The sequence below is a fragment of the Pogona vitticeps genome, chromosome 7 (assembly GCF_051106095.1).
Source record: "Pogona vitticeps strain Pit_001003342236 chromosome 7, PviZW2.1, whole genome shotgun sequence".
Taxonomy (NCBI): domain Eukaryota; kingdom Metazoa; phylum Chordata; class Lepidosauria; order Squamata; family Agamidae; genus Pogona; species Pogona vitticeps.
Genome location: NC_135789.1, coordinates 4,673,906 through 4,701,819, shown reverse-complemented (window position 1 = coordinate 4,701,819; position 27,914 = coordinate 4,673,906). Strand labels below are relative to the sequence as shown.

At 49.0% G+C, this 27,914-nt stretch overlaps 1 protein-coding gene across 1 annotated transcript in view; it reads left to right on the top strand.

The window, feature by feature from the left end:
* Positions 1-27,914, top strand: part of ACAP3 (ArfGAP with coiled-coil, ankyrin repeat and PH domains 3) — a 99,682-nt gene that overhangs the window by 56,976 nt on the left and 14,792 nt on the right. Inside the window, exons 9-23 of the mRNA XM_072977615.2 lie at positions 2,465-2,539; positions 4,419-4,430; positions 13,309-13,421; positions 13,831-13,882; positions 14,353-14,453; positions 16,366-16,477; positions 17,277-17,485; positions 18,137-18,206; positions 18,461-18,555; positions 19,485-19,699; positions 20,366-20,470; positions 23,624-23,716; positions 24,151-24,371; positions 25,835-25,944; positions 27,035-27,145. Coding sequence (XP_072833716.2) covers positions 2,465-2,539; positions 4,419-4,430; positions 13,309-13,421; positions 13,831-13,882; positions 14,353-14,453; positions 16,366-16,477; positions 17,277-17,485; positions 18,137-18,206; positions 18,461-18,555; positions 19,485-19,699; positions 20,366-20,470; positions 23,624-23,716; positions 24,151-24,371; positions 25,835-25,944; positions 27,035-27,145 — 1,694 coding nt within the window. The remainder of the gene's footprint in view (positions 1-2,464; positions 2,540-4,418; positions 4,431-13,308; positions 13,422-13,830; positions 13,883-14,352; positions 14,454-16,365; positions 16,478-17,276; positions 17,486-18,136; positions 18,207-18,460; positions 18,556-19,484; positions 19,700-20,365; positions 20,471-23,623; positions 23,717-24,150; positions 24,372-25,834; positions 25,945-27,034; positions 27,146-27,914) is intronic.

Sequence of the window (27,914 nt, the reverse complement as noted above, 5' to 3'; positions counted from 1 at the left end):
GTTTGCTAGTTTGGCTAAGATCTTAACCTAAATGAAAACAGCAGGACAGCCATATCTGTGAGATCAGTAACTGCGGTTTCACTTACCTGTCGTTTGAAAATATTCAAATTTTTGAAAGGAAAAAAAAATCGAGAAATATGTACCGTATTTCCATGATGTAGTTACCAGAACTGGCCACTAGAAGGAGCCAGAGACCATGCTATGTATAGCGGTCACTATTATCAGCCATTTTCAGCATCTCCCATAGATAGTGGGATACTATTGTTACACACTCTTTCTGTCCTTGGGAGATTGCGGGCTTTCCTTCGCTCAAGGCAACAGCTTGGAAAAGTTACGTTGGTGGGTGTCAACCTCCTAGAAGCCACCGCCTGTGCTGTTTAGGTAATCCTGGATATTGTAGTCCCAAAATAACCCCCCAGACCTGCAACATTTCAGTGCTGGGATGGGAGCAAATCAAGGAACAGCTACCCAACCGTTTGTCAAGACATGCTAGAAAGGAAGAGTTTCTCACTGAGTCGGGCGTTAGCATAGACGACCTCTAAAGACCTCTAAAATTCTATCTATTGTGAAATAATGTCCATGTGATGCTTTTTTTTTTAAAAAAAAACTTCTGCCATCTACAATTTTAGTTTTGTTGCCTTTTATGGCCAGGATATTCCCAATAGCTCCCACTAGAGCAATCCCATTGAATCATCATGATTGACACCGGGCGATTTCCTATACTCCAGTTGATTCCAGGGGCCCAAATCACGTGGCTTAGTGTAGTAAATCACACTCGAACAGGCCCACTGAATCAATGGGGGTTTAGCGAGTCAACCCTTCTGCCCGTTCTGTTGATTTCTATGGGCCTAACTCGATGACCTACTGTACCAAATTAAAGTAGGCCCATTGGATTCAGTAGACTTTATGGCGGAGTTGCTTTTCCAAATTTGCGTCGATTCCCGATTGCACTCCTCCAGTGCAATTGACTGTGCCAAGTAGCAGGATTTAGGCCAATGGGTCTACTCTTGCTGCGACTAGCCGTAGTATTTCGGTCGTGGTTGTTTTTTAAAGGTGTGAGCTGCGGTTGAGGTCTTTGTCGGCCCGCTGCCTCACGTTTGTCCTGAGCGTAAACAAAATGAAAATAGCTTCTGGGTTGGTGCCCAGGAGGTTCAGAGATAAGGAGACAGATCACGCTGTAGCCGACGGGCTTTGTAGATGAGAGATCCTTTCGGCTCCTGGCTTGGACGCCTCCAACCCCTGGGTTGTCCTAGCCTTGAGCCTGCAGGGCGGCCGGCGGCCGCTCACGTTTCTCGTGTCAACCCAGGGGATAAGATCTTGCTCAGCTAATCCTCAGAGCGATTTGACACCCTAATCCCCAAGGGCTCTCACGTGGCGGCTATCCCCCGGCTCTCTGCCAGGAAGATTTCTCTCTTTCTGTCCCCCTTGATGTCTTCAGCCTGGCTCAGAAGGGGCAGAAACCAAAGTGTTTCGGCCAACCGACAACGGCAAACGCAACGAGGAGGGCCCCGCAAAGCAGGGTGTGAAACGGAGACCAAAAAACCATCAACACCAGATTCAATAAGAGGAGAGCTTGCTTCGTAGGACAGCCTGGCTTCTGGGTTGGGTGGATGGGGGGGTGTCGTGGGCCAAAATTTTGAAAGGGTGGAAGGCTCTCAGTTAGAGCCAGCCAAGTGGGGCTTAGCCCCTGGGCACCAAAATTTAGAGGGTGCCAAAATTTAGAGGGCTTGGGAGAATAAAAAGATCATTATTGCCCTGTTATGTTTCTGTCCACCCAGTTTTCCAATTCCTTACTGGTTGGAGAGGATTCTGTAGGAATGTTGATCTGGTTGTTTTATTTGAGGGGGGTGCCTCCTTACAGGTTCCTCCTCTTTTTTAATTTCTGCAAACCTCAGTGTTTCACCCTACCTAAGGGCTTTGCATTTCTGTTTCTAACCTTACGCGTAGGTAAGGTGTGTGGAAGTCCACGGGTAAATTTTCAAGTCGGGTGGGTAGTCGTATCAACCAGTGCTTCCCAACCTTGGGCGCCCAGATGTTCTTGAACTACAACTCCCAGAAATCCTGGCCAGCACCGCTCATGGTGAAGGCTTCTGGGAGTTCTAGTCCAAGAACATCTGGGAGGACCCAAAGTTGGGAACCCCCAGAGCAGCCATCTTATGAGGGAGCAAAACCTCACATTCTGCACTGCTCACGCGGCAGCCATTTTGTGATGGTGTCCTTGACATGGTCTCAAAATTGGAATTGTGTTGACCAGCTCCTCCCCCCCCCCAAAAAAAAACAGTTGAGGGATCTCTGCCATATTTCACCCGAGGAGGTGGAAAGCAAGCCAATGAGACAGGAACAATATTAAGTCCGGGAAGTGGATGGACCTGAACCCAACAGGAGACTAAAGAGAAGAAAGGAAAAGACAGAAACTTAATCCTTTCAGTTACCGAATTTTGTTTCTTCACTTTCTTCCGTGAAGCTGGACCAGTTGGTGATCGACTCTGCTGTGGAGAAGAGAGAGATGGAACACAAGCATGCCCTCATTCAACAACGGGTGAGTCCATCACCACCTTTAGTCAATAGCTGGGCCTTGCACGGGGGGGTCAGATCCTCTACCTCTGTTTCTACGTCATGTTGAGGGGGCAAGGACTCCGCCGGTCTTCCTTCCCTGCAGGACTGGCTTGTCCGGTGAGCAGCTGGGTGGTGGCGGCGGCGGTGGGGTCTTTGACCAGCCAGGGAGAGTCCTGTCGCCATCATCACTCTTGCTACCAATGCTCCCCAGTGGCTGCCATCCTGTCGCCCAGCACGCCTGGCGGGGAAGAAAGAGCTGTCGTGCCTGGGGAAAAACCAGAGACCTGGATTTGTTTTCTCTCAGCATTCCAGTTGAGCCCAGACTCTACACAAAAGCGTAGATCCACAGTCAACACCTATGTAAATCCTACTGATTTCAATAGGACTACCCTACAATAGGGCCAATAGGATGGTGGACATAGTGTTATCCTCATTTTATACCGATGGCTCCCAACCTTGGGTCCTCCCAGATGTTCTTGAACTAAAGCTCCCAGAAGCCTTCACCACGAGCTGGGATGGCCAGGACTTCTGGGAGTTGTAGTCCAAGAACATCTGGGGAACCCAAAGGTTGGGAAGCACTGGTTTTGATCATTTTATGGCGTTTTGATTCCTGGAACCTTGCTTAGAGAGCTGCTGATGTAGGATAAGAACTGCTGGATAGCTCAGTGGTGTAGGCATCTGGCTGCAGAGCTGGAGGTTGGGGGTTCGATTCCCCCACTGGGCCTCCTTGACAGGGGCTGGACTAGATGATCCATTGGGTCTCATCCAGCTGTGCAGGTCTACGGTTGTTATTGTATATAATAGTTTTGTATATAATATATATAGGTTCTTTGTTGTGATGATGGTGATGAGGATGAGAAATTGTCCCCAACAGAATCATGCAACCCGATCTAAGCCCAGTTTACAAGGGAGTAAATCTTCTTGGGTTTTCTGGGACTTCCTTCCCAGAAAGCGTCCTGAAGTTTCCACCGCTCGTGACATGGTGTTTTTATATCCTTGCGCTTTGCGTCTGGCGGTGGCGGAGAAGAGGAAGAGATGGGATCCGGTTTCCCACAGTTCTCCGCCACGTCTCAAGAGGCAACGGCTTTCCTTTTCTCCGCCTCCCACACATCTGTCCAGCTGGGCGGCCTACCCCCCCTTTCCCCTGCCAGATGGCCTTCGCTGGGCTCCTAAATCAGCCCAGCGGCTGGCGGGTGCACACACACACACACACACACACACACACACACACACACACACACACACACACACACACACACACACACACACACACACACACACACACACACACACACACACACACACACACACACACACACACCAGCAAGTTGGTTTACGGGGCGGCTCCAAGGGCTGGAGGGAAGGGAGACCAATTCTTGCAAAGATAGGATTTCCAGGATCCGGATGACACAAATCCCAAAAGCAGGGTTTGGGATGCAAAAAAATAAAATAAAATTGAAATTTGAAAAATGATGGGAACTGCTGACACGGAGAGATCGGTTCAGAAGAAACAATCAATACTCATGTGTTGTCTGTTCTGATTTACTGGTGACCCTTTCCAGGATTTTCCAGGTAGAGGGTGCTCAGAAGTGGTTTCCCCCTGCCCTTCCTCCTGGGGATGTCCTGGGATGGTGTAGATTTCCAAAACAAAATGGTAGACCGCTTCTGAGCCCCTCCACCCAAGGAAACCATAAGGGGTCACCATAAGTCAGAGTTGACTTGACGGCATGTGGTTATTACTGTATTTATTCTGTCCTCTCCCACCATCTTGATCTTCTTTGCAAACTGACGAACCCCTGTAACGCTCTTTTCTCTCCTTTTCTCTCTCTCCCTCCTCGTCCGTGGCTTGTGTGCCCGCCCAGACTCTTTTGCAGGTGAGTAGCAGCTTGGGTGTTTCCTGATTGTTTGTACCCACCAGGGCTTATGGAACTGCAGGCTAGGCTATTAGTGCTTTGCTCCCCTGCTGTCTTGCTCACGGCATAGTCTTTGGTGGCTCTCCTCAAGGAGAAACAGACCAGGCTGACGTGAGGGTTCCCCCCCCCCCACTGAGGTCTCCTGTCAGATCCCAAATTAGGTTAGTTGTTCTCTGAACTGACGTGCTGATTGGCAAGGCTGTCTTTGAGCATGTGTAGAGCGCTTTCCCCGTAAACGATCTCCCCCTGACATCCAGACCTACGCACCCTTTGGTGAGTTTGTTTTGCTTCCGTAACCAAAGCCTGTCACCGTTTTCAACTGGATTTGGACCTCAGTGCTTCCCGTGGATGGATGGATCGGCTTCGTGGCCGTCTTTTGGTCCGAACGTCTCGTGACCGGCAAGGAGTTGCCTTCAAGCTGTGCCTTCTTCTGACACAAAGCATAATATTATATTTCCAACAGTGCTCCAACCCCTTTGTCTCAGAGCTGAGGAGGTCCATGGATTGTGTGTGGGAATTTGCACATTGTGATTGTGATGGAATTTCTTTTCTCCCTGTATTTGGAGATCAAGAGTCGGGCGGTTGGGGGTGGAGATCTGAGAAACCCCCAAATCTGGATTATACGATCTGCTCAATGGGCCCGCCCAAGCACGCCTCCCTCTTTCCCTCTCTCTCTCTTTTATCGAGAGGCCCGTTGTACCTTATTCCCTGATGGCCATCGTTCCAAAACGCCTTTGTTCTTTTGCAAACCACCGTCTTCTGGACTGGAGGCCACATTCTTTCTGTAACTGGGAGGGTTCCCTTACTGATTTACAGCCTTTAGGAAAACAAGCCTTGCTTAAACAGAAGCCAAGCGGACCCTTCTGTTCTCCCAACCACGCCCCTCACCCCAAAGAACCCTTTATGTGGGGCTTTATAGCCTTCAGCTGACTTTCCGAACAGCTGGCGAAGACCAAGAATTGGGGATAACAAACATCAGTGTCCTTATGGGTGCAGGACTGCAGTTTAATTGTTCAGCACAGGGAGTATAGTTTTCTTGGGAGAGAGTATATTACTTTTGAACAAAGTTCTAATTTGTTTGCCCGGAGAAAGGCACGAGAAATGGCATACACCTGAACCCTAGACCTCTTTCTATTGTACATGCGATCAGCACTTCAAGATGCAACTTTTTTGGATTACATGTCCGAGAATCCCCACTCTGTGTGGGGAATTATGGGAGATGTGGCCTGAAAATGCAGTTTCCTGATCCTCAGGTACACTGCCACTGAACCTGGAGGTTCTTTGGATCTGCCGTGGCTAATAATGGTTTCTGCTCGGCTCAACCAACATGCTTGCTCATGTACTCCAAAAAGCAGAGGCAAGGAATGTCTGCGGCCCCGAGGCCACATTCTCGCTTCCAGTATGGGTTGTAACCGATCTTGGAACGGCCAAAAATGGTGGCAGTGGGGAATCATTTTGACACAATTTCATGTTCATCTTCCCATGTCAGATCCTGATTCATCAAAGATGAATAAAACAGAATTCTGTTTTATTTAGTGAAGGATAAAAGACACCTTTATTTAGAGGGAATAGGAAATGAATGTACACCTGCATGTTTACTATACTTCTCACCATTGCGCCCTCCTTACTGTAATCCCCCCACCCTTGCTTACGAATACCTAGTGGTACAACTTGATTCACGGAGAACGCCACAAGTTCCCGCATCCTCTGGGAGAATTGCTGTACGGCGTGCGGATGCATGGGAACATAGACAGCCTCTGCCTATTCCAGGGCAGTCACCGTTGGGTTGATTTACTAGGGAGGTTTTAAAAATAAATAAATAAGCAACCCACCCCACCATATGGCACTGTTTTATCGCCTTTGACTGAGCTGGGGGGAATTTGGATTGGCCGAAATTTTGGTGGCGAGGGGAGTCCCCATGTGCCACAGGTGGCATATCCCGAGGCTGGTGGGTTTGTTGCGGTTCAGGTCTAAGCAAGAAGGATAGAAAGAAGCTTTCACGGTGTCTCCAAAGGTCAAAGGCCATGCGATGGTGAGGGGGGGCAGGATTGGCCCTGTCAACTCTGAGGCTTCTTCCCTTGCCTCCCTCCCCTTCATCCCGAGGCGACAGCTGTATGATAATTAGCCCGCTAAGCTGATTGACGCTGAAAGGGACGTCGTGTAGCGCCCCCCCCTCCAGGGAGGCAAAGAGAGGGGGACGGGCAGGTGGTTCACAGAGGGAAAGCACGCTTGGCTCATTTTTCCTAGCATCCCGGGTCTGCTCGGACGAGAGCCAAGGGCCGAGGAACAGATCTGGGGGGGGGGGAATTAACGCAGAGCACAGCTTCTGTGGATGTATAGCTTGGGTGGCGGAGAACGAGGAAGGCAAGGAGAGGAAAGATTGGTCTTCTCTTCTCACCCAACGGCGCCATGAAGATCTTTGGCCGGCTGGAGTACCTTCTGGTGAGGAGGCTGGGTCTCTTTGGTAGACCGTCAAACGGGACGGAGCGTTACTGTTCTGGGGTGACTTCAGCTGCGCCTTCTCCTTTTCCCTTTTCCCGATGCCAAAGGGCAGCTTGGAATGCAGGTCCAGTGCTTCTGACGGTGGTGGTTTTTTGTTAAGTATGAAAGTGTATTCGCGACTTACGGTTCTACCTTTTGGTCTCCAGCATGGAATGGATGAGATTCTATCACGCATCTCCAGCCTTCGCTCTCGGTTTTTACTGTTTTTGACTCTACACGTTGGCGAGTTTTGGTTTGGTTTTTCGTTTTTGTTGTTCCCTGGTCCCCATATTCTTTTTTTGGGGGGGGTGCTCAGGGAAGCGGCTGTGCCGGGGTGTGTTTGTTGTGTGTGTCAGCATGAGACCGCGTCAGATTGTTTTGGCCTGACGTCCTAAGCTGGGTGTCCTCCGCGGCATTCCAGATAAAGAGGTGCATTAATTGCCAATTTGTGACCTGATTTTTGAGAAAACATCAGACTTTCAGGTTATGGAGGATTTTGAGCCAAAGGGGGCGGGGGTGTTACGGGAGATGTAGTCAAAACACACCAAAAGTTTCGGCTCTGATCCGTCCTTTGACAAAGTCAGTTCTTTGCCAAGATCTATCAGCAAAATAGATGCATGCTTTCTCTTCCACCTTGCCTCCATCATCCTCCCCAAGCCTTTCCCCGTGTTAAAGACTGTAAGCTGCTCAGCTGAGGGAATAGTCTCTTGTGATTGTGACTCTTTTGAGGTATCACGCACAGAGAGGATGAGGATGAATAAGATTCAGTTATTTATTTACAGTTGTTTTTTTGTTTGTTTAAAACATTGTGCCCGGGCATAAACCTGAAGGCAGCAGGCAAAGAGGGAGAGGGAAAATGAGATGGATTCACTGCAGAAACGAAGCCACAGAGTTTGCATGTCTTGAACAGGGGAGGGCAGCGACAAAGTGAGAGAGAGATATGGGTTGTTGTTGTTGTTTTAATAAAAGGAACGGTAGGAAGAGTCTTGCATCCCAAACAGGGTGTTGCACCCCTCTGTTAGTACTCATGGGCGCCTGAGGTTGTGAATGCTGGATAGCTCAGTGGTTTGAGAGTTCAATTCCCCACCTATGCCTCCTTAATAGGGGTTTGACGATATGATCCATAGGGTCTCTTCCAGCTTTGCAGTTCTAAGATTTTATTATTCTAATGCAGTGTTTAATGAAAACCGAGAGAGGCATTTTAAAACCACATGGATGCCCAAGCTGGTGGAGGGGTTTGAAACAAACAAAAAGAAAACTCCAAACACCTTGCATAGCAAAGGCAGCACATGGGTGAAAAGGAGCCCTTTTAATGTGCGCATGCGCTGGGAGGACTGGTCCAATCCTGCACCTTATCCATGGAGCATCCAGACAGATTTCGCCAGTCCGAAAGGACGGGCGCCCGGGGAGGAGGTGGGCGACGCATGGCGTGCGTGTGTGGGTGTGATTGAGTGTCACCCAAAGACAAAAGGCTTCCCGTAGACCCTGGCAGGGTCTGACGGCCACGTGGCCGTGGTGGAGCAGGCGCGTGGCCAAATTTATGTGTGTAAGCATGCAGAAAATCAATGGCTCCTCTGCCCATTTTCACATACAGTTCACACAAGTCCATGAGTTCTAGAGATTAATTAATTTCTGGAATAAAAAGCCCGACATAACTGTTTGTTTTCCCTGGGAACTTTTAATTCCCCTTATGCTCAGGATGTTGGTGGCTCGTGTGGACAAAAAAAGGAGCCACTCTTTCTCATTTATTTATTAATTTTCATTATATCCTGCCTTTTCTTCCGTGGCCTGCGTGGTTGGGTCACGTTGTGTGAGGCACTGGCCCAAGGCCCTCCCGTGGTCTCTGTGTGGCCGAGTTGGAGTCTTGAAATCTTCTAAGTCCCGGATCAGCCTTAAGCACTATGCCATACGGCCTTTCCAGGCTTCTTCAAAAAGTTTGCACCGAACTATGAATCCATAATGGAACCACTGTGGTTGAAGTGCTATTGGACTGATATAACCACGTCAGGTCACGTAACAATACGCTTAAGCTACCGGGAGTCAGGTTGAGGCTGAATACCAGGGGGAAAAAAAAACTTCTTAACTGTTAGAGCAGTACGACAATGGAACCCCATGACCTCAGAAGGTGGTGAGCGTTCCAACACTGGAGGCATTGAAGAGAAAATTGGACAACTATAAGTTCAGATACACTTTGATTTGGATCCCTGCCTTGAGCAGGGGGTTGGACTGGATGACCTTAGAGGCCCCCTTCCAACTCCATGATTCTAAGATTCTAGGATTTAGAGATGCCTGGACTCTCCAGGGTTGGTGATCCTCCACCTTGTCTCGAGAAGTGGTTTTCTCATCTGGCTCATTTTAATTAGAGGTGGGATGGAAAGACAGGGAGCCTGATGGTGCTTTACCACTTACAACGGAGGTGATGGGAAAATCCTGTTGCCGTGATGAAACGATGAACGGAAAGCAACCGTGTTCTGGTCTCCCCTGGTCTTTGCTTTGATGTCTCATCTTCTGAGCATCATCGAAGAACCAGCCATCGCATTGAACGTGATCGGTTGCCTTCTGCGCATGCATGGGTGGCTCCACATGCCCCGTTGACCTGCCAGGACTGATGTTCAGGATTGTGGCAGACGCCACATAGAACAGGAGAGAGAGATACAGAGAGTGAGCGAACAAGCGAGTGAGCGAGCGCGCTTGTGAACAGGCTGTTCTGAGAAGGAACCTTTCAACCCTTCTGCTCAGGTTTGTGCATTAGGGTAAGCCAGATTGTGATGTGTGAGATTCTGGTTTTGTCACAAGCCTTGTGTGTGTGTGTGTGTGTGTGTGTGTGTGTGTAAATTTGATATGATGCCTACAGCAGTGTCTCGGCTTTGAACTTTGTTGTTTTTTCCTCTAGGGATCGTCCTTCCTTCCTTCCTCCCATCCTTCTTCCCATCCTTCCTCCCTTCCTCCCATCCTTCCTCTGGAAAAGTTGTTCTTATGTTCCATCAAGTCACCCTCGACTTATGGCCACCCTATGAACGAGCCCTCTCCACAATGTTGTGTCCTCAGCAGCCCTGCTAAGCTCTTGCACACTCAAGCCAATGGCTTCCTTTAGGAAGTCAGCCTATCTCACATTTGTTCTTCCTCTTTCCCTGTTGCCTTCTATCTCTGCCAGCATGATTGTCTTTTCCGGAGAACCCTGCCTTCTCATGATGCGCCCAGAATCGGACAGCCTCCATCCCTACATTTTTTGCCAACGGACATGGTTCAAGCTTGATTTGATCTAAGAACCTACTGGTTTGTCTTTCTGGCTGCCCAGCGTATCCGCAAAAAAGCTCTCCTCCAGCACTAGTTTTCAAACGAATCCATTTTCCTCTGTCAGTTCTCTTCACTGTCTAGCTTTCGCACCCGAACATGGTGATCGGGAATATTCTCTTGGAATTAGAAGCGTTAACATTAAACGTCCTTGTGACGGTTTTGCCCTGTCTCCTCATTGGTCAGTTTGAAAAATATCTGTGGTGGTTTGTATGGGAGTGAGATCCACCATTTCCATCGTAAGAATGGAAAGAGGAGAGGCCCTCTTTTGGAATTTGATCCCGCTCTGTGGCATTCGGTGTTGCCAAGGAAACAATTGTCTGAGGTCATTTTTCTTTGCTTGTCTTTTTTTAAAAAAAAGCTCTCCGGGCAAGATCTGAAGCTCTCTTGGAGGTATAAAACCATATCAGTGGGGGACTGGAAGAGGAGGAGAGTCTCTGGGATTTATTGAAATGATATTCAAGCCGAGCGAAAGGATGACCGAGGCGTTCAGCAGGAGGTTCTGGATGGGCATGGAAGGCGAATTTTTAAAACCCCAAGCTCTGTATCTTTCGCTGATTCCCATATTGGATCTCGGCTCTCTCGTTCTAGTAGCGCTCCGAAAGAAAGAAAGGAAAAATCCAAATTAATCTCAGTTGTATTCCAGTTCGCTCACTCCCACGGGTATTCCTTTAGCCGTTGTTCCGACAAAATCACCGGGTGTCGTTTCCCATTTCGTCTCAAACGGTTGCAAGCGTTTTCCACACCTATTGTGTGCAACGCCTGCACTTTCCTACTGCATTTTCCCCTGATCCAAATGTGTTTGTGCATATTTTTCCCCACGCTGAACATGTTTCTTTCAGTGGTTTGCAATTTTTTTAAAAAAATATTGCCATGGTGTAGCGGTTGGTTCATTTCTCTGAAGCTTGGAGGACATATTTCTCTCAGGGCGAGCCTTGGCGTGGTGCAGAAACAGAGGACGATCGCCTCAAAGCTGCCGAGGTCAATTTTTCATATTTATTTGGGTTTTAAATGTTCAGAAGGCTTCTTAGGTGTTGACTGTGTTCCAGCTGGTCGAAGCACTTCTTTCTCAGATCAGCCTTAAGCACTACGCCGTACGGCCTTTCCAGGGTCACGTATGCGCGTGGTCTCAAAGCTTATCGGTGTCCATGATTGTGCGTCCATGCTTGAGGTTCACGATGAAGGTCCCACAAAGACCTGGTGGAACATGGAGGTTGCCTGTCCTCATCTGACATGGCTCTGCTGTACAGAAGTGGTCGAACGGCGGCTCGGCGCTTCAAAGCCCCGCCTCCTCTGGCAGAGCGCCCACTCAGAGGCAGCGCACAGAGGAGGCGGGGCAGGGAAGCCAGGTTGCTGCCTCTGAATGGGTGCCGCTGAAGGAGGCGGGGCTTTGAAGCCCTGGTCACCTGTTTGGCTGCAAAACGAACCGGAACGAACCGCCAAAATGGTGGTTCTTGCCCATCTCCAAAAGGGATATTTTGACCTCCTCCATTCCACTAGACAACCGGCCACCATCATCCTCTTTTCCCTTCCTGTGGGGCAAACATCAATAAGGGGGAGGGCTTTGTGACTCAGCCACTTTGCCCTTAATTGGGATCGCTCAGCATCCCTCATTTTAATTGAGCCTGAGGCTGCCGTTCGGGGGGGGGGGAGGGACGGACGATGAGTCATTCCTCTCCCTCTGCATCATCTCGTCCCCAGGCTGCCTCGTATCCCTTGCTTATGAGACCTTCCCAGTGCACCCGAGTCTCTCAACATGGAAATAACTCATCCTAATGAGAGTGAAGTGTCTGTTGCTTAGCAACCAGCCTCCCCCTGGCTCCTGATGTGCATGGCATGTCTATAAAGGCACTTAAGTTAATGGTTATTGTTGCCTGTAAAAATTTGCCACTGCTATGTTGCTGGGCCTCTCTCCACCAAATTAAGGGTTGCATGGGGGGCATTATAGCACTTTCCTGCAGGTAGAATCAAGTGACAAATGCAATTGTGTGGAGAAGTCTATCTATCTATCTATCTATCTATCTATCTATCTATCTATCTATCTATCTATCTATCTATCTATCTATCTATCTATCTATCTATCTATCTATCTATCTATCTATCTATCCATCCATCCATCCATCCATCCATCCATCCATCCATCCATCCATCCATCCATCCATCCATCCATCCATCCATCCATCCATCCATCCATCCATCTAATTATTGAACCCCCTTTTTTAACCCAAGAAAGGCTTCTAGAATGGCTTATATTCAGAGTGTTCCCGGTCCATAGGCTTACAGATTATGATACACAACACAAAAGGAAAAGGGTTGAGGAGGGAAGAGGAAAACTCAAGCACTGTGTATTATTTTTATTGCTCCAAAGCTCAGATTTTGTTGAAATCTGAGAAATTCAGCCAATGAAGGGTAGCCTCCAATTGTGAACCCCCATCTTCAAATATGGAGGACATTTTTTGCACAACCAAAAATTCATGCTTATTAGAAGGCTCTAATCCGAGGCTCTCCTGATGCAGAAGTGAAGACATTGGGAGGGCAGAAGGCGCTGTAATGCTCAACCCCACCTACCGCAGCAAATCCTGGAGCGAAAAGGACCTGTAGTTTTTCCTGGGACTTTTAACACATTTGGGAGGGCAAAGATTCGTCACTTTTGTTACCAAGGTAGCCATTACATCCTGTTGAACCATTCAGCAATGAAACATATTTTCAAAGGCAAAAATACCTACCCGGACAATCTCTAAGACTACAATCCAAAGACCTGAGATTATGGTCCCTTGAACTTGTTGGCTGAAATCCAGTAGTAACTAGAGTAAACCCATTGAATCAAGGAAACGCGTGGAGAAGCTGACTCACTAAATTCCCCACTGATTCAGTGGGCCTGCTCCAGTCGTGACTTACAACTGGATTTGAGCCATTGGCCCTTACTCCTATGTAGACATAAGTAGAGTTATTTTGGTTTATGGCTAAAACAAAATGTTCCTTCTTCCTTTTCCACTTTCCCTCCTATGAGTAATCACTCAGCAACAGTTTGATACCTTTCACAGTATACGTTTGCTTCATTTAGGACTTCTCCTACGATGACTCCAAAGTGGAATTCAACGTCGACGCCCCCAACGGCGTGGTGATGGAAGGCTACCTCTTCAAGAGAGCGAGTAACGCTTTCAAAACCTGGAACCGGTAAGGAAGGAGCACGGTCGGTCGTAGGGTCAGAATCAACATTCAGAGGAAATGCAGCTGTTCCTCCACTGGCAGCTTTTCTCCTTCAGGCATGTGGTTCCATGGGAACACAATCAGACTTGCAAATGAAGCTCGAGTTTACCTCCCAGGGACCAATCACAAAACAGCAGCAAGCTGCTTTGCAACGTGGGGGCCGAGGCAAGTTTGTGTTGGGACAATCCAACGTTCTTTATCAATTCAGGGGATTCTGCTAAATCTTTGGTCCATTCCAGATCCTAGGAAGGCTACAGGCAATATTGCATAGTGTCCAATCGTGACGTTTGTAGAGTGATCTTGGGCTAGTTACTAATTCTCTAGTTCATTGGACGAGATGACCTCCATTCCTCTCTCTCTCTCTCTTTCTCTGCAGACGATGGTTCTCCATACAGAACAGCCAGCTGGTGTACCAGAAGAAGCTAAAGGTCAGAAAAGTTACCTCGCATGACATTAGCTGATTAGCTGGTTTGTCTTCAAATCTTGTTATTCAAGGGATCTGGGGAGGCCTTCTCGGCAGGGCGGAAGGAACAAGGGACGATTCAAACAACAAGATCATCATCCCATGCCCGTCCTCTCTTCCCAACAGCCAGAAGACCTACCTGGAATTTGGATGGAGCAGGATGAAAGATTAAAAAGAGGACAGGATCAGCAGAAAGAGTTGGCAGATTGGAGGGGTAGGGAGGGGGTGAAACAGAGAGAAAGAGGTGTCTGGAACAGAGGTAAAGAGAGATGAGGTGTCCCCGCCCGTTGACTCTATGCATCCCTGACATATTTCTCTGGAGAGGAAGTCACTGTTTTATTGGAAGAAGGATCTCTCCCCAAGGAGGGTGGGGACAGGCAGGGCGCAACCATGACCATGTCTTTGCCCACTGATGGCCCTCCTTGGTCCTTGCAGGATGTCCTCACGGTGGTGGTAGAGGACCTCCGCCTCTGCACCGTCAAGCCCTGTGAAGATATAGAAAGACGGTTTTGCTTTGAAGTCGTCTCACCTACCAAGTAGGTTGTGGCTATCTCGATTTTGTTAAACCTCATCATCATCTACTTTCCTTCCTTCCTTCCTTCCTTCCTTCCTTCCTTCCTTCCTTCCTACCTACCTACCTACCTACCTACCTACCTACCTACCTACCTACCTACCTACCTACCTACCTACCTACCTACCTACCTACCTACCTACCTACCTACCTACACCTTCCTTTCTTCATTCCTTCATTCCTTTCTTTCTTCCATCCAACTCCTTCCTTCCTTCCGTCCATCCGTCCGTGTCCGTCCATCCGTCTGTCCGTCCTGAGTCAGTCCTTACACAGTTGATCCATGGCTGACAATTTGATTTTAAGGCTTCTTTCAGAGACCGGTTATGAAGTCAATAACAGTCTGATCCTTCGGCATTGCCCAGTCCTCTATCTGGACCGGAGATGGGGAAAGCCTGGTCACTGGTGCGGGAATTTCGGAATGCATGAACTACAACCACCAGAAATCTGTAGAAATCTGTAGAAAGCCTGACTTTTGAGGGCTGCAATCTGAAAATTTTGAAAAATCCACATGTAGTTGTAGTTTTTTTTTTTAAAGCTACTTTTCTCATAGCCCATAGCCTACTCTTTCTGGATTTCAGAAGGATCCGGTGTGAGAAATGCTGAGAATTAGCTGTCAGCCGCTGTCAGGTTCAGCCAAGTGGAAAGGCCTGCATCCATGCTGCCGTGAAGCATTGAGCGCTGCAGCGCTTCAGCGCCGAACAGCTGAAGCCACTGAATGAATGAATAATGCAGGAAGGGGATTAGCCATGGCGTTTTGACAACCGCCGGCTTTCGCCCTCAGAAGGTGCTGACTCCTCTAAAATGCTTCAGGGCATACAGAGAACTTCTGTCATATGGCCTGTCTAGTCGGCCATCTTGTTTTTGTAGCAGTGACCGACCAGTTGCCCAGGTGGTGAGGGGAACAGTCCTCTAGCCTCTCTCTCTCTCTCTCTCTCTCTCTCTCTCTCTCTCTCTCTCTCTGAAGGCAACAGCCAGGGGGGCCATCGGACTGTGTAGAGAAAAAGACAATGAGGAGAAAGACAGGCAAATCCCTTCATTTTTCGTTCCCCCGCACCTGATTTGTTTTATTTTTTTTAATTCTCACATTCTTTGCAAAGAATCGTTGAAGAAAATGTGTGAAATTTAGTGAGTTCCCCTTGAAAATAAAATAGACCACCCTTGTTCATGTTTGTTTATTGGACTAGCAAAATTCATGAAAAGGGGGACAAAAATCATAAACACCCAAGAGTTACTGTGACTCATGTAAGGGTCCATTCTACCCTTTAGGGTCGAGATGGCAGGAGATGAATTATTGGCCTGAGAGCAATGTAAAAGAACTTGGGGAAATGATTCAGGACTCTTTGGATGATTCTCCATGTTGGTCATAGTTCGACACCAGTCATATTTGCTCTGAATTTCCTGTCCGGTAGCAAATATCAACAAATGTGGTCGTGATCTTCCAGCAACAGATGTGCAATAGCACTTAATTGTGGTGCTCTAAAGCAAGGCTTCCCAACCTTGGGTCCCAATATGTTGTTAGACTACAACTCCCAGAAATCCTGGCCAGCACCGTGAGTGGTGAAGGCTTCTGGGAGTTGTAGTCCAAAAAACAGTTGGGGACCCAAGGTTGGGAACCATTGCTCTAGAATGGATGAAAGCCTGAGGTGTCCTCGTTACAGCTGGGAGAGAACCTTCCACCCAGCCTGGCCAGGTCAGGGGATACTGGGAATTGTAGTCTATTTTCTCACCCCCTCTCACAGTGGACATAGCTAATTCCCATGCCTGCATTGTACCAATCGGTACACCTTCTTAGGAGGCAACCAGACTGCTTTCTGTACGGTCGTCGTTTGGGTGGTTTGCAAGGTGTCAGACGTGGTCCAACATTCCTCTTCTTGCAGAAGCTGCATGCTGCAAGCCGATTCGGAGAAGCTGCGCCAGGCATGGATCCAAGCCGTTCAAGCCAGCATCGCCTCGGCCTATCGGGAGAGCCCTGACAGCTGCTACATTGAAGTGAGTTCGGGTTTGCAGGGCGAAATAACCAAGGCTCCCTTGCTGACCCATCCTGGGGTCCGGATCTCCAGTTTCAGAGATGTGTCGTGGCTTGGGTAGGACTTGCCCTGTTGCGCCACCTCGTGGTGGGATTTGGTAGCACACATCGGAATCTTGACTCCACCAGCTAAAAGACATTATACAAATAATAGATAAGGACTTAAACAATTTAAAGGGATAAAACATCTGTTAGATTAGTATTTACTTATTCTTAAAAAATGAAAAAAGAAAGATATAGTATAATAACGTGTGGTATGATATGAGCCAAGAAACCCACCGCCATAACTGCAGTTCGAAGATAATGATGGTGACATTAATGGCACACAGTAATAAGCTGTTGATCATGGTCCCAACTTGGGAGAAACAGGCTCAGATCCAACCTCAACCAGGAAATCCACCTGGATGATTTGAGGAGGGTTATTTTCTCTCCCCGTCTGATCCACCCCATAGGGTCATTGTAGAGATGAAGTGGGGAAGGGAAGAGCTTCATAGGCTTTTGGGAGGTCATTAGAAGGAAGGCGAGATCAACATGCAAAGAATAAACAACGGCTGGAATCCTGTTGCACTGCTACACCAACGGAGTAGCTTTCGGAAGAAAATGGCCTCAAGTTAAGGAATCTCCTTAACTGTTCCCTGGAGGTTTCCTAAGTGGAGGAACTAACTGCCTATCAGCGTTCAGCTCTTTATGTAACAGTGCAACAGGATTTCAGCCACTAGGTATTTTTGCCCAACACCCCCTTTCCTCTCTCTTTCTGTCCAGAGACTGGACCGAACAGCCTCTCCTTCGACCAGCAGTATCGACTCCGCCACCGACTCCCGAGACCGGAGTGGCAAATGCGAGACCATCCTACAGAGGGTCCAGAGCATCTCAGGCAATGACCAGTGCTGTGACTGCGGACAAGCCGACCCTCGATGGGCTAGCATCAACTTGGGGATCTTACTATGCATCGAATGTTCTGGGATACACAGGTATGCTGCCATGCACAAGTCCCAGGAGACAAGCCATGAGGAACTTTGGACCTGGGGTCCTGGAATCCAATCAGAGGGTAATCTAGTGCAGCATCCTCTTCCCTTTTTGGTCAAATGCACACAAGAAGACTCCATCGGCTCAACAACACTTTCCGATTTACATTCCCCAAGTGTAATTCAGAGGCAGAAAGTGTTCTGGTGCTAAAGGGAATATGTAGGTATCCCTCACAACTTGTCTCAATTGACCATCTCATCCTCCATGAATTGATAGGATCCCACTTTAAAGCCCTGAAAGTTGACGGTTGTTATGACAACTTGCAATAGCGCTAGAGTGCACTAGTGCTACAGCGCTATAGTTTTTGAGTGCTGTGGTTCTAGGGCATTGTGGACATTTTGCTCTATAGAACCCTTCAGAAATCAGACCATTAATATCTCTGGGAGGCTACCAGCCTTGGGAAGAACCCACATATGATCTGGGTGGCTCGTCTCTGGTTTAAAGTAGTATCAATTTAAAGAAAGACTATAAGAGGAAAGTTCTATTATTGGCAAGGAGCTGGTTCTCAGCAGGCACATGGGTTTGTATCTACAGCAAAGAGTTGTTGATTTTTATGAGTAGTTATCTTCCCTGTTTTGCCTCCCTCTTCCTTCTAGGAGCTTGGGGGTACATTGTTCCAAGGTGCGGTCACTCACTTTGGATTCCTGGGAGCCAGAGCTGCTGAAGGTAAAGACTGAGCCTCCAACAGCGAAGAAAGAATGGGAATGGAGGGACAGGAATGGAGCAGAGGAGAGGTGGTAACCATCAGCATAGCAGAAAAAAAAGGGGGTGGTGGAATTTTCCTGTAGGTTTTCATGGATTCTAGGAGTCCAGAGTGAATCTGCACTACCCTGTTAGAGCCGTTTGATACTGCTTTAACTAATGAGTGCCTTGTGCCTTATCTTCATGTTCTTCCTCTCTTTTTGCATGCTTTCTAAAAGCTGATGTGTGAGCTGGGCAACACCACCATGAATCAGATCTACGAGGCCCAGTGTGAGGAGACGGGACTGAAGAAGCCCACGGCAGGCAGTTCCAGGTAAATGTCTGTCCTGCTTTCCTCCATTTCCAGTTCCCTGCTATCAGGAAACCTCCCCCATTGGGTTGCTTTGTCCCCCAGTATTTTTTGAAGCTTAGATGTAGCTACACTTGAGCTCAAAGTCACTTGTGGCTAGTGTGTCTAATCTAGTTGGGGCTAGCCATTTCAAAATTTATCTATTCATTGAATTCCTTTCCCACCAGGGCATGAAAATAAGAAACAAAATAAATCATGCCAATCAAGAAAAACTTGCAATAACGCTAGAGTGCACTAGTGCTACAGCGCTATGCTGCTACAGCGCTATAGTTTTTGAATGCTGTGGTTCTAGGGCATTGAGGAGATTTCTATGTCCTATGTCATGGCCACAATCCACTTAATTAAATCAGGGCCTCTCAATCGGTGTAAGTCTTATCGAGGGATTGCTGGAAATTAAGAAGTTAGGGTGGGGATTATATTCTGATCCCTGCGACACTGTGTCCCGACAGGGAATGCCCATGCTGACTTCAGAACCTCTGACCATTTGCCACTGCCATTTAGACTGGTCTCGTTACACCCGGGTAAAAATGTGATGGGATTCCCACCGATGGCATAAAAAGAGCCAGCGCCCTCATTTGAAGCTCACTGTGGTGAGAAAAATGGGAGAACCTCACCACGTCTGGTCCTAAATATCCCATCCATAGGGACCCTTCCAGTTCTGCCGCTCTGAGATTATATACTCTTTGGAGGAGGAACAGAAATGAATGAGCTCAACTGCTGGGTAGCTCAGGGGATTTAAGTCTTTGGCTGTAGAGCCAGAGGTTGGGAGTTCGATTCTCCCACTGGGGCCTCCTTGACAGGAGCTGGACTAGATGATCTCTAGGATCCCCTCCAGGTCTGCAGTTCTAAGATGACGACGACGGTGATGTTTTAAACACTGTCTTCTTTCTCAGGCAAGACAAAGAAGCCTGGATCAAAATCAAATACGTGGAGAAGAGATTCTTAAAGAAGTTGCCCGCTGGCCAGACCCTGGCGGAGAGCGAACGGAAGCCTAGGCGCTGGAGCGTCAAGAAGTGCCAGAGGCGAAATAGCGCTACGAAGGTGCCAATGGCACGTCGGAAGTACCGCCACGAAGCAGGAAACGCCTCCCCAGCGGCACATTCTTCAGGTGACCTTTGACCTCTGTTTCCCTCCCTCGGTCCCACCGCCCAAAGCTTTTGTGAGCCAGTTAGACCTAGTTATTTAGCTCACTTTTCCAGAATTATAGGCCTTCCAAACCGGTTTCCAGATCGCCGTGGAAAGGAATTTCAAAACCACAAATAGAATCCAGAAGCTTTATTCTTGCACTACAGCTCCCATCGGCGCCTCCTCCTCCCAGCCGGAAGGATTTTGGGAGCTGTCATTCAAAGACAGGTTAAAATTTCCAAGCTTTGAAGGTTACGTTCTTGTACATCTTCAAAGCTTAGGGATTTTACCTATCTCTTTTTGGAACGATCTCTCCCAGAATCCTTCTAGCTGGGAGCAGACGGTGCTGGGAGTCATAGCGCCATGCACAATTCTTCTAGGCTCACTCTCCTGGTGGTTTTGAAATGTTTTCCCACCCTGACTTGGAAACTGGTTTTGACGGTGTATAATTTTGGGAACGTGATCTAAATAACGAGGTTTAACTGGATCCCATGACCTTAGTGGGACTAGAACCTTGATGGATTCCGTCTTCCTCATTGGCCAAAGAATGGCCCTAAGCATTAGAATAAGAGACATCCCATTTTGGGAGTCACAGACTTGACAACAAATGAACCCCAGAGGATTTTCAATTGTCCTTCTTTACAAACAGCGGCCACCCTGGAGCGGAAATTTCGCCGGGACTCCCTTTTCTGCCCGGACGAACTGGATTCCCTCTTCTCCTACTTCGACACGGGCGCCGGAGCGGGGCCACGCAGTAAGTAGAGCCGTGCCACGGATGCTTTTTTTTTTCCTGCCGAACCATGGTTTTCCGTTCTGGGATTTCAAGGGCACACGCTCTGCTGGACGGAGCAGAAGGCGATAAACCTTCCGGGCGCAGGGGCGCGCAGGCAGGCGTGTGGAACAGCAGGGAGAGGAAGAGGGCTGGGGAATCTCGAAAATTTTCTTTCTGGAACTACAGGTCCCATAATCCCCGAACCGGCATGGCTGTCCAAGTTCCATTTGACATAGACAATTATTTTCAGATACCTCCGGTTAAAATCTTCTACCTACTCCCTCAATTGCATTTTTTAAAATCATTTTAATCATTTTTTTATTTTTTGATGGCTGCTGTTATTATTCCCCCCATTCTGTCCTCCCCCCACCAAAACTGATGCAAAAGTGGCCAGCCCTATTCTCTCCTTTCTGCCTCCCCCCCAATATCTTCATTTTGGCCTTTATAAAAGAAATAGATGGCTGTCCTTATTGTTGCTTTTGAAAAAAAGAGAAAGAGAGAAAAGGAAGATACAGAAACAAGAGCATTTTGACAATGACACCCCCCCCCCAAGTGGCTGATGTTCCGTCCGCCTCCTTCCTAGGTGGCAACCACGTCCCCGTGCAGCCCCCCCCGGCAGCCAACCCCTGGAGTGACAATAGCCAGGGTCCCGCGGGAAGCAGCTCAGCGTTCCTCCTGGACGGAGGTAAGGGGGACTACCTTCACCTGTTCAGCCTTCCGAGAGGCTCTCGCTGCTCCGTAGCTATGTTAGGGGGGTTCTCGCTACAAGAGAGCCTCCATGTTCCGAGGCAGGGTACCTTACACGACCAGGGCCCCTGGGGGAAAAAAACCCGGGGAGTGGAGGATTCTTCTCCCAGCTTGAGGGCTTCCTAGAATTAAACAGCCATCAGCCCGTGGAGCCTGGATCTGGTCCATTTTGTCTGTTCTTAAGCTGGGGCTTATAGCGCTGAGCCTAAATCCACCCCTTCTTGCGTCCCCATCTGCTTCTTGGGCTCTCCTAGGTCACGCGTGGTGCCCTCTTTTCATAGTTTTACATAAACCTTACTGGATAGCTCAGTGATGTAGATATTTGACTGCGGAGCCAGAGGTTAGGAGTTCGATTCCCTGCTACGCCTCCTTGACAGGGGCTGGACTGGATGATCTAAAAGGGTCCCTTCCAGCTCCTGCCGTTCTATGATTACCAGGAAACCTCAGATTACATCCGTGGTATGGAATTTTTCCCTCTTCTAAAAGATTGGGCTGTTTCTCTTAAGGCTTTGAATGACCACCGGGAAGGGCTTTTAACAGCACCCATGCGGCGTAGTGGATAGAGTGTTGGACTAAGACTCGGGAGATCTGGGTTCAAATCCCCGCTTGGCCGCAGAAACTCCCTGGGCAACAGTCAGCTCTTAAGGCAAACGTCTTAAGCATCACTCCAAAATGTCATTTGGGGTGGTCTCGTTTGGAAGCAACTTGATCGCGCAGAACAGCAACAAAGAACTCGCTGCTAAAATATTTTTGCAGAGTCACAACCGGCTGCATTTTGAAATGGGATCCCCATACCACAGCACTTTCCCATTAGCTCTTTCCCTTGGCAAGAAGTTCCTCCTCGGGGCCCTTTCCCAGAGCTGCTGTTCAGAGCAAAACAGACAAGGCACCCCGTAGGAATGTCACCTTGACTTTCTAATTCCCCTTTCCAGCCCAATATGAAGGATGTTCTGGTTGCTGTGGGTTTTTTGGGCTCTTTAGCCATGTTCTGAAGGTTGTTCTTCCTAACGTGTTTTTGTTGTGGAACACGCTGATCACCATAATCGCCCAATCTCCTGAAAAGGACGAAAGCGGTTCCCACAGCTATAAATACTCAACTATCCAAACAAACTGCAATGGAGCACAGACAAGAGTTCCTGTCCTCTGAAGATGCCGGCCACAGAGACTGGTGAAACGTTAGGAAGAACAACCTTCAGAACATGGCCAAAGAGCCCGAAAAACCCACAACAACCAGCAGATCCTGGCCGTGAAAGCCTTTGAGAATACATTGAAGGATGTTCCTTTGGAGAACGAGGTGTGGAAGTTGCATCAGAAGTGTTCTGTGGAGTGTACATATTATGGAACTGTCCCATACCTTGGTGATGATGTGCCAAGCCTACGCCACAGCCCTACGCCGTGTCCTCGGTCATGTCACTTTGCTTTGGTTTGTCTCACAAGCTCCTTCTGTGTCATGGGGCTGACAATGTTGCCGAACCCTTGCATTTCTCTGATGGAGACCAATGTGGAAAAATCCAGTGCTTGCACCGTCTTTAAAACAGTGGCTCCCAACCTAGGGTAACCCAGGTGTTCTTAAACTGCAATTCCCAGAAATCCTGGCCAGCACAACATATGGTGGAGGGTTCTGGGAGTTGCAGTCCAAGAACATCTGGCACCCTAAGGTTGGGGGAACCCCTGCTTTAAATCGATGCCAAGTGTCTTGTGTGAATGCTTCGAAGTGGAGTAAACAACTACTAGGGCTTAGAAACAGCACCGGTTCAAATAGGTTAACTCCACTGCTGGAACATATGCTCCCTTTTGCAGTGAATGCAACAGCCATCTATGGTATGGGAGAGTGCAAGAGTGCCCTTCTGCATCATAGAGTTCAGCCAACTGGTAGAGCAGAGCGTCTCTTTGCTTCCCAGAAGGGAAGGAGGAAAAGGCACTGTTGAACTCCAGCAATGTGATTGCTTTATTAGTGAAAACAGTCTGGAGGGCTGGTGTCAGCCAGTGGTTCTCAACCTGGAGTCCCCAGGTGTTCTTGGACTACAACTCCCAGAAATCCTGGCCAGCACAGCTAGTGGGGAAGACTTCTGGGAGTTGTAGTCCCCGTTAGCCGTCTGTATGTCAGAGTGAGTTTGGAGTCTGTCCAGAGAGAAAAGAACAGCAATGTTCCCTTATGACTTTCTCTGCAATCTGAGCCTTAAAGGATCTTGGGTAGGATCTCCAAGTCTGGTGCCACAACAGCTTGTAATGCTGCATCTTCCCCAGAAGGTGGCGCTGTCATCTTTTGCATGCTTGTTCGCGTAACAGAGAGCTAGAAGACAGGAGGAAGGTGGGGAATACGAGACTAGCCCGTGGGAGAACTTAAGTATTAAAATGCACTTGGTTTGCCTCTTGTTGGCCCTGCAGGTCTGAGCAGTGACAGCGGGCTAGGCGGAAGTACCGACGGCAGCACTGACATCCTGGTGTTCGGCTCGGTGGTGGACAGCGTCACGGAAGAAGGTAGGTCCTGCGGGCGGGAAGGCTGAGAGCTTCCAGAAGGTGGATTCTAGGTCTCCAAAGCCCGCTGCCCCCTGGCAAGGGCGGGCAGCTGTGGGTCCCTGGGCTGAATCTGGCTTTCTTGGGTTCTGATCTAACTAGCGGAGGTCCCCTCAGAGTGACCACACAAGTCCTCCCTAAGACCCACCATGGTCTCCCAGTTTCTGGGTAATTTTCCTTCACCCCACTGTGAAAGGTGGAAAGGGCTTTCCAAAAGCTTCGTTAATTCATTAAAATAGGTTGGTCTCCCCCTTTTGGCCTTGGGTGGCTGGAAGGAACTCTCCTGGATCCTTAGGTTGTAAGATATTCCCTGCTCTGAGTTGGGTCCATCGTGGCCGCTCTTCTTTGACGGACACCCATCCTGTGTCTTCTCCTTCCCCAACCTTCTCCTCCGGTAGAATGTGAAGTTTCGGAGGAATCCAGTGGGGAAGCCGAGATCGAGCAGGAAGCCTCCGACCTGGAAGACCTGCGGGAGCTCCACCCGGGCTTACTCGTTTACAAGGCGTCACGGGCCCGGAACCTGCCCGTCATGGCGGAGGCCTTGGCCCACGGGGCGGACGTCAACTGGGTGAACGACGAAGACGAAAGCAAAACCCCGTTGATTCAAGCCGTCATGGGGGTAGGTCGTGCCTGCCTGCTTCGGTGTGTGTGTGTGTGTGTAGGAGTAAAGGATGCAAACCAGGCCTGAGATTTCCACATCAGGCCATGCTGAGTGTGTGTCGTTGAGCTGGCACCAACATGGCCTCGTCCCAATGGCTAAATGATGTCAGTTATTCCCTGTCTTTGCTCCTCCTGTAGCATCTTCTAGGCTTGTACGGTCGGGGAGTATACTGGCTCCATAGTGGGTTCAGACAGCGCATGGAGCAGGGGGACCTGCGAATAACCAGTTTGGAAAAAGCCAGGACAAGGCCTCCGGGTCCTCAGAACAATACAGATGCAGGGGGACACCTTTACTGGACCATTAAGAAATGTCCCACTGACTCTGGGCCGCTGTTGAGCGCCAGGGGTATATCTCCACCGAAGAAGCTACCCCTGGCCCCCAACAGCAGCCATAAGACTTTGCCATTTTAATATAAACTTAGGATATTGGAGCTCCCAAGAACTTTGGTGCATAGCCTGAGGAAGCTGAATTATTATTGAAAGCTCACTTGATGATGATGATGATCATCATCATCATCTTAATGGTCCAAGAAAGGTATCGCCTGTTCCTGCCTTTATACTGCTAATACCAGTTCGGGTCCAGGTGTTAAGTGGCTTACCTGGTGCTGTCCTCGGTGCTGAATCTTCGAGCCGCAAAGCTGGGGCGCCTGCTAAGACCTGGTAGAGCAGCGGTCCCCAACCTTTTTAGCCCCACAGACCGATTGGGGACGCCTCTGCGGTAGAGGGTCCCTTCTAGATCGGCAGTTCAGGACCGAGGACAGCTCCGAGCGAGCCACTTAATGGCTGGAGTGGATGGAACCAAGGCTTCTTAGATTGTTGGCCTCAAGGCCAGAACGTGGCAGCTCCTCTAGCAGCTTCTGCTGAGTGTGATTAATATCCCACCTCATGGAGCCATGGAGTGCCTAGGACCAAAGGAGGTGCCCGGGCACAGCCTGGGGAATCTCAGGCCTGGGTGGCTCATGTGTCTTATATTGTCATAGCGGAAGGTCAGGGCTAGGGCTAGTTTCAAAGGCTAGGGCTACAGCATTTTCTTGCGAGTCATAAAACATGCCCAAAACATGGTGTGCGTGGGAAAATCTGCATGGCTCAAAGGTGTCTAACTGTGGGGGGGGGGAAGCATGCACAGCTACGCCAAAGTCAGTGGGGGAGGATCACATACGCCATACAAAGTGTTCAAATTAAGAAAGCACAATGAAAAAAGCACACAGATCTTTGTGGGCAAAGATCACACCATGTGGAGCCACCTGGTATGAAGCAAGGATGAGCAGCGCCTCTGGTGGGGTGTGGAAGAACTCCACAGAAATGGAAGCAGGCAATTTTTCCCCCCTCTCGAGTCAGCTTTGACAATTGTGTGTTCTGCCCAGAACCCGCCGGTCTGCCCGGAATCCTCCACTAATTGCTCCCCTTCCTGTTTTTGGACAGGGTTCCTTGATAGCCTGTGAATTTTTGCTCCAGAACGGAGCGGACGTTAACCAAAGAGATATACGGGGTCGCGCCCCTCTGCATCACGCAACGTATTTGGGCCATACCGGGTAAGTCCCGCGGTGTCTGTCCGGGTGTGGAACCGTGGATGTTCAGGAAAGAACCTCAGGCTCTGGGAGGAGGGACAGGGTGTGTGGGTGGTGGTGAGGAAGAAAAGACCGTTGTGGACAGAGCCTCTCCCCGCACTCCTCTGGAGCTAGACCGGGGAGGGGAGGGCTTTCTTAGCCTGTTTCTCCTCCCACACTCTACCTCCTTCACCACAAGTGCTGGGGTGGCTCAATGGTTTAGGTCCCTGGCTGTGGAGTCAGAGGTTGGGAGTTCGATTCCCCCACTGGGGCCTCCTTGACAGGGGCTGGACTGGATGACCCAGAGGGTTCCTTCCAGCTCTGCCATTCTAAGATTATTATTACAGTGGTGCCTCGCTAGACAGTTACCCCGCATGACAGTTTTTTCGCTAGACATTGGCTTTTTGCGATCGCTATAGCAATTCACAAAACAGTGATTCCTATGGGGGAATTTCGCTGGACAATGTTTGGTCCCTGCTTCGCAAACCGATTTTCGCTAGACGATGATTTTGACAGCTCCCTCTGCGATTGCCAAACAGGTGTTTTCGGGACCTAAGCTTTGCAAGACAGCGATTTAAACAGCTGATCGGCGGCTCGCAAAGCGGCTTTCCTATGGCCGATCTTCGCTAGACAACGATGATTCTTCCCCGTTGGAATGCATTAAACAGGTTTCAATGCATTCCAGTGAGGAAATGCTTTTTGCTAGACGATGATTTTGCTAAACAGCGATTTCAGTGGAACGGATTATCATCGTCTAGCAAGGCACCACTGTATTAGAAACTAGGGAGCTTTCAAGGGACATTTCCCTGGCCTCAAGCCCAGAGCCTGGTTATCATTCTAGGACTGTCTGCTGAGTGTGGTCCTGGGTTTAGCCTCCTATCCCCTTGGATCATGCCGTTCCTAGAAGCAGATGGCCATCTCAAGGCTGGGCCAGACACTGGGGGCCAGTGCTCTTATTGGCATCCCTGAACTTGGAGCATAACCCTTTTGGCTTTCTCATGTCGCAGATCTTTCTCCAATTTGAAACATGTGAATCATATAGTGGTTTTTCCCCCTCCTTTTTTGTGCCTGGCAGCCAGGTCTGCTTATTCCTAAAACGAGGAGCCAACCAGCATGCGGTAGACGAGGACGGGCAGGATCCCTTGAGCATTGCAGTGCAGGCTGCCAACGCGGACATTGTGACTCTGTAAGTAGACCCCCTCTGGCCCCCAATGGACTGGACCAACGCCCCTCGCTTTCCAATCTGTGCGAATCCCAAATGCATTGAGCCTTTTAGGATTACGGGGCATGGGGATGAAAAAAAAAAGCATTACAATCCCCATGTATTTTGATGCATAGATTTCCTGGGAGGCGTGCCACTTTCTCTAATTCATGTGTTTTTGCTGCTATGTTCTGATGTTGGGGAGTTTGCAGACTGAAGATTTTCCAGTTCTTCAGCCCACATGGCTGCAATTACAACATGGACAATGCCTTGGCACCTAAGTGGCTGGAGTAGTTGAGACGTGCGGGCTGGGAGCTGTCGTACAGCAGCAGAATATTGGAAGGATCACTTTGATCCTTCAGCTTTTGCCTTGTTTCCTGGACATTTAAGACTTAGAAGCCTTGGATGGGTTGTGTGTGTCTTTCCAGTCAATGAGCTGGTCCTTCAGTGTTTGTTGGACGTGTGTGCTTTGCGTCCTCAAAGGAAGTAACTAGTTTTGTACACACTGAGGACATCTCCATGGCAGGGGGAAACAGTCCTTGTGCTGAAAGCAAGTCGTCTCAAGGATGACAAAAAAATTCAGTACGGCACAGTGGTTAGAGTGTTGGATTATGACTCAGGAGACCTGGGTTCAGCCATGAAGCTTACTGGGGGACCTTGGGCCGGTCACTGCCCTTCGGGATGACTGACCCCACAAAGTTGTTGGGAGGATGAAGTGAGGGGAGAAGTCATGTGATTTCACCTTAGGTTTATA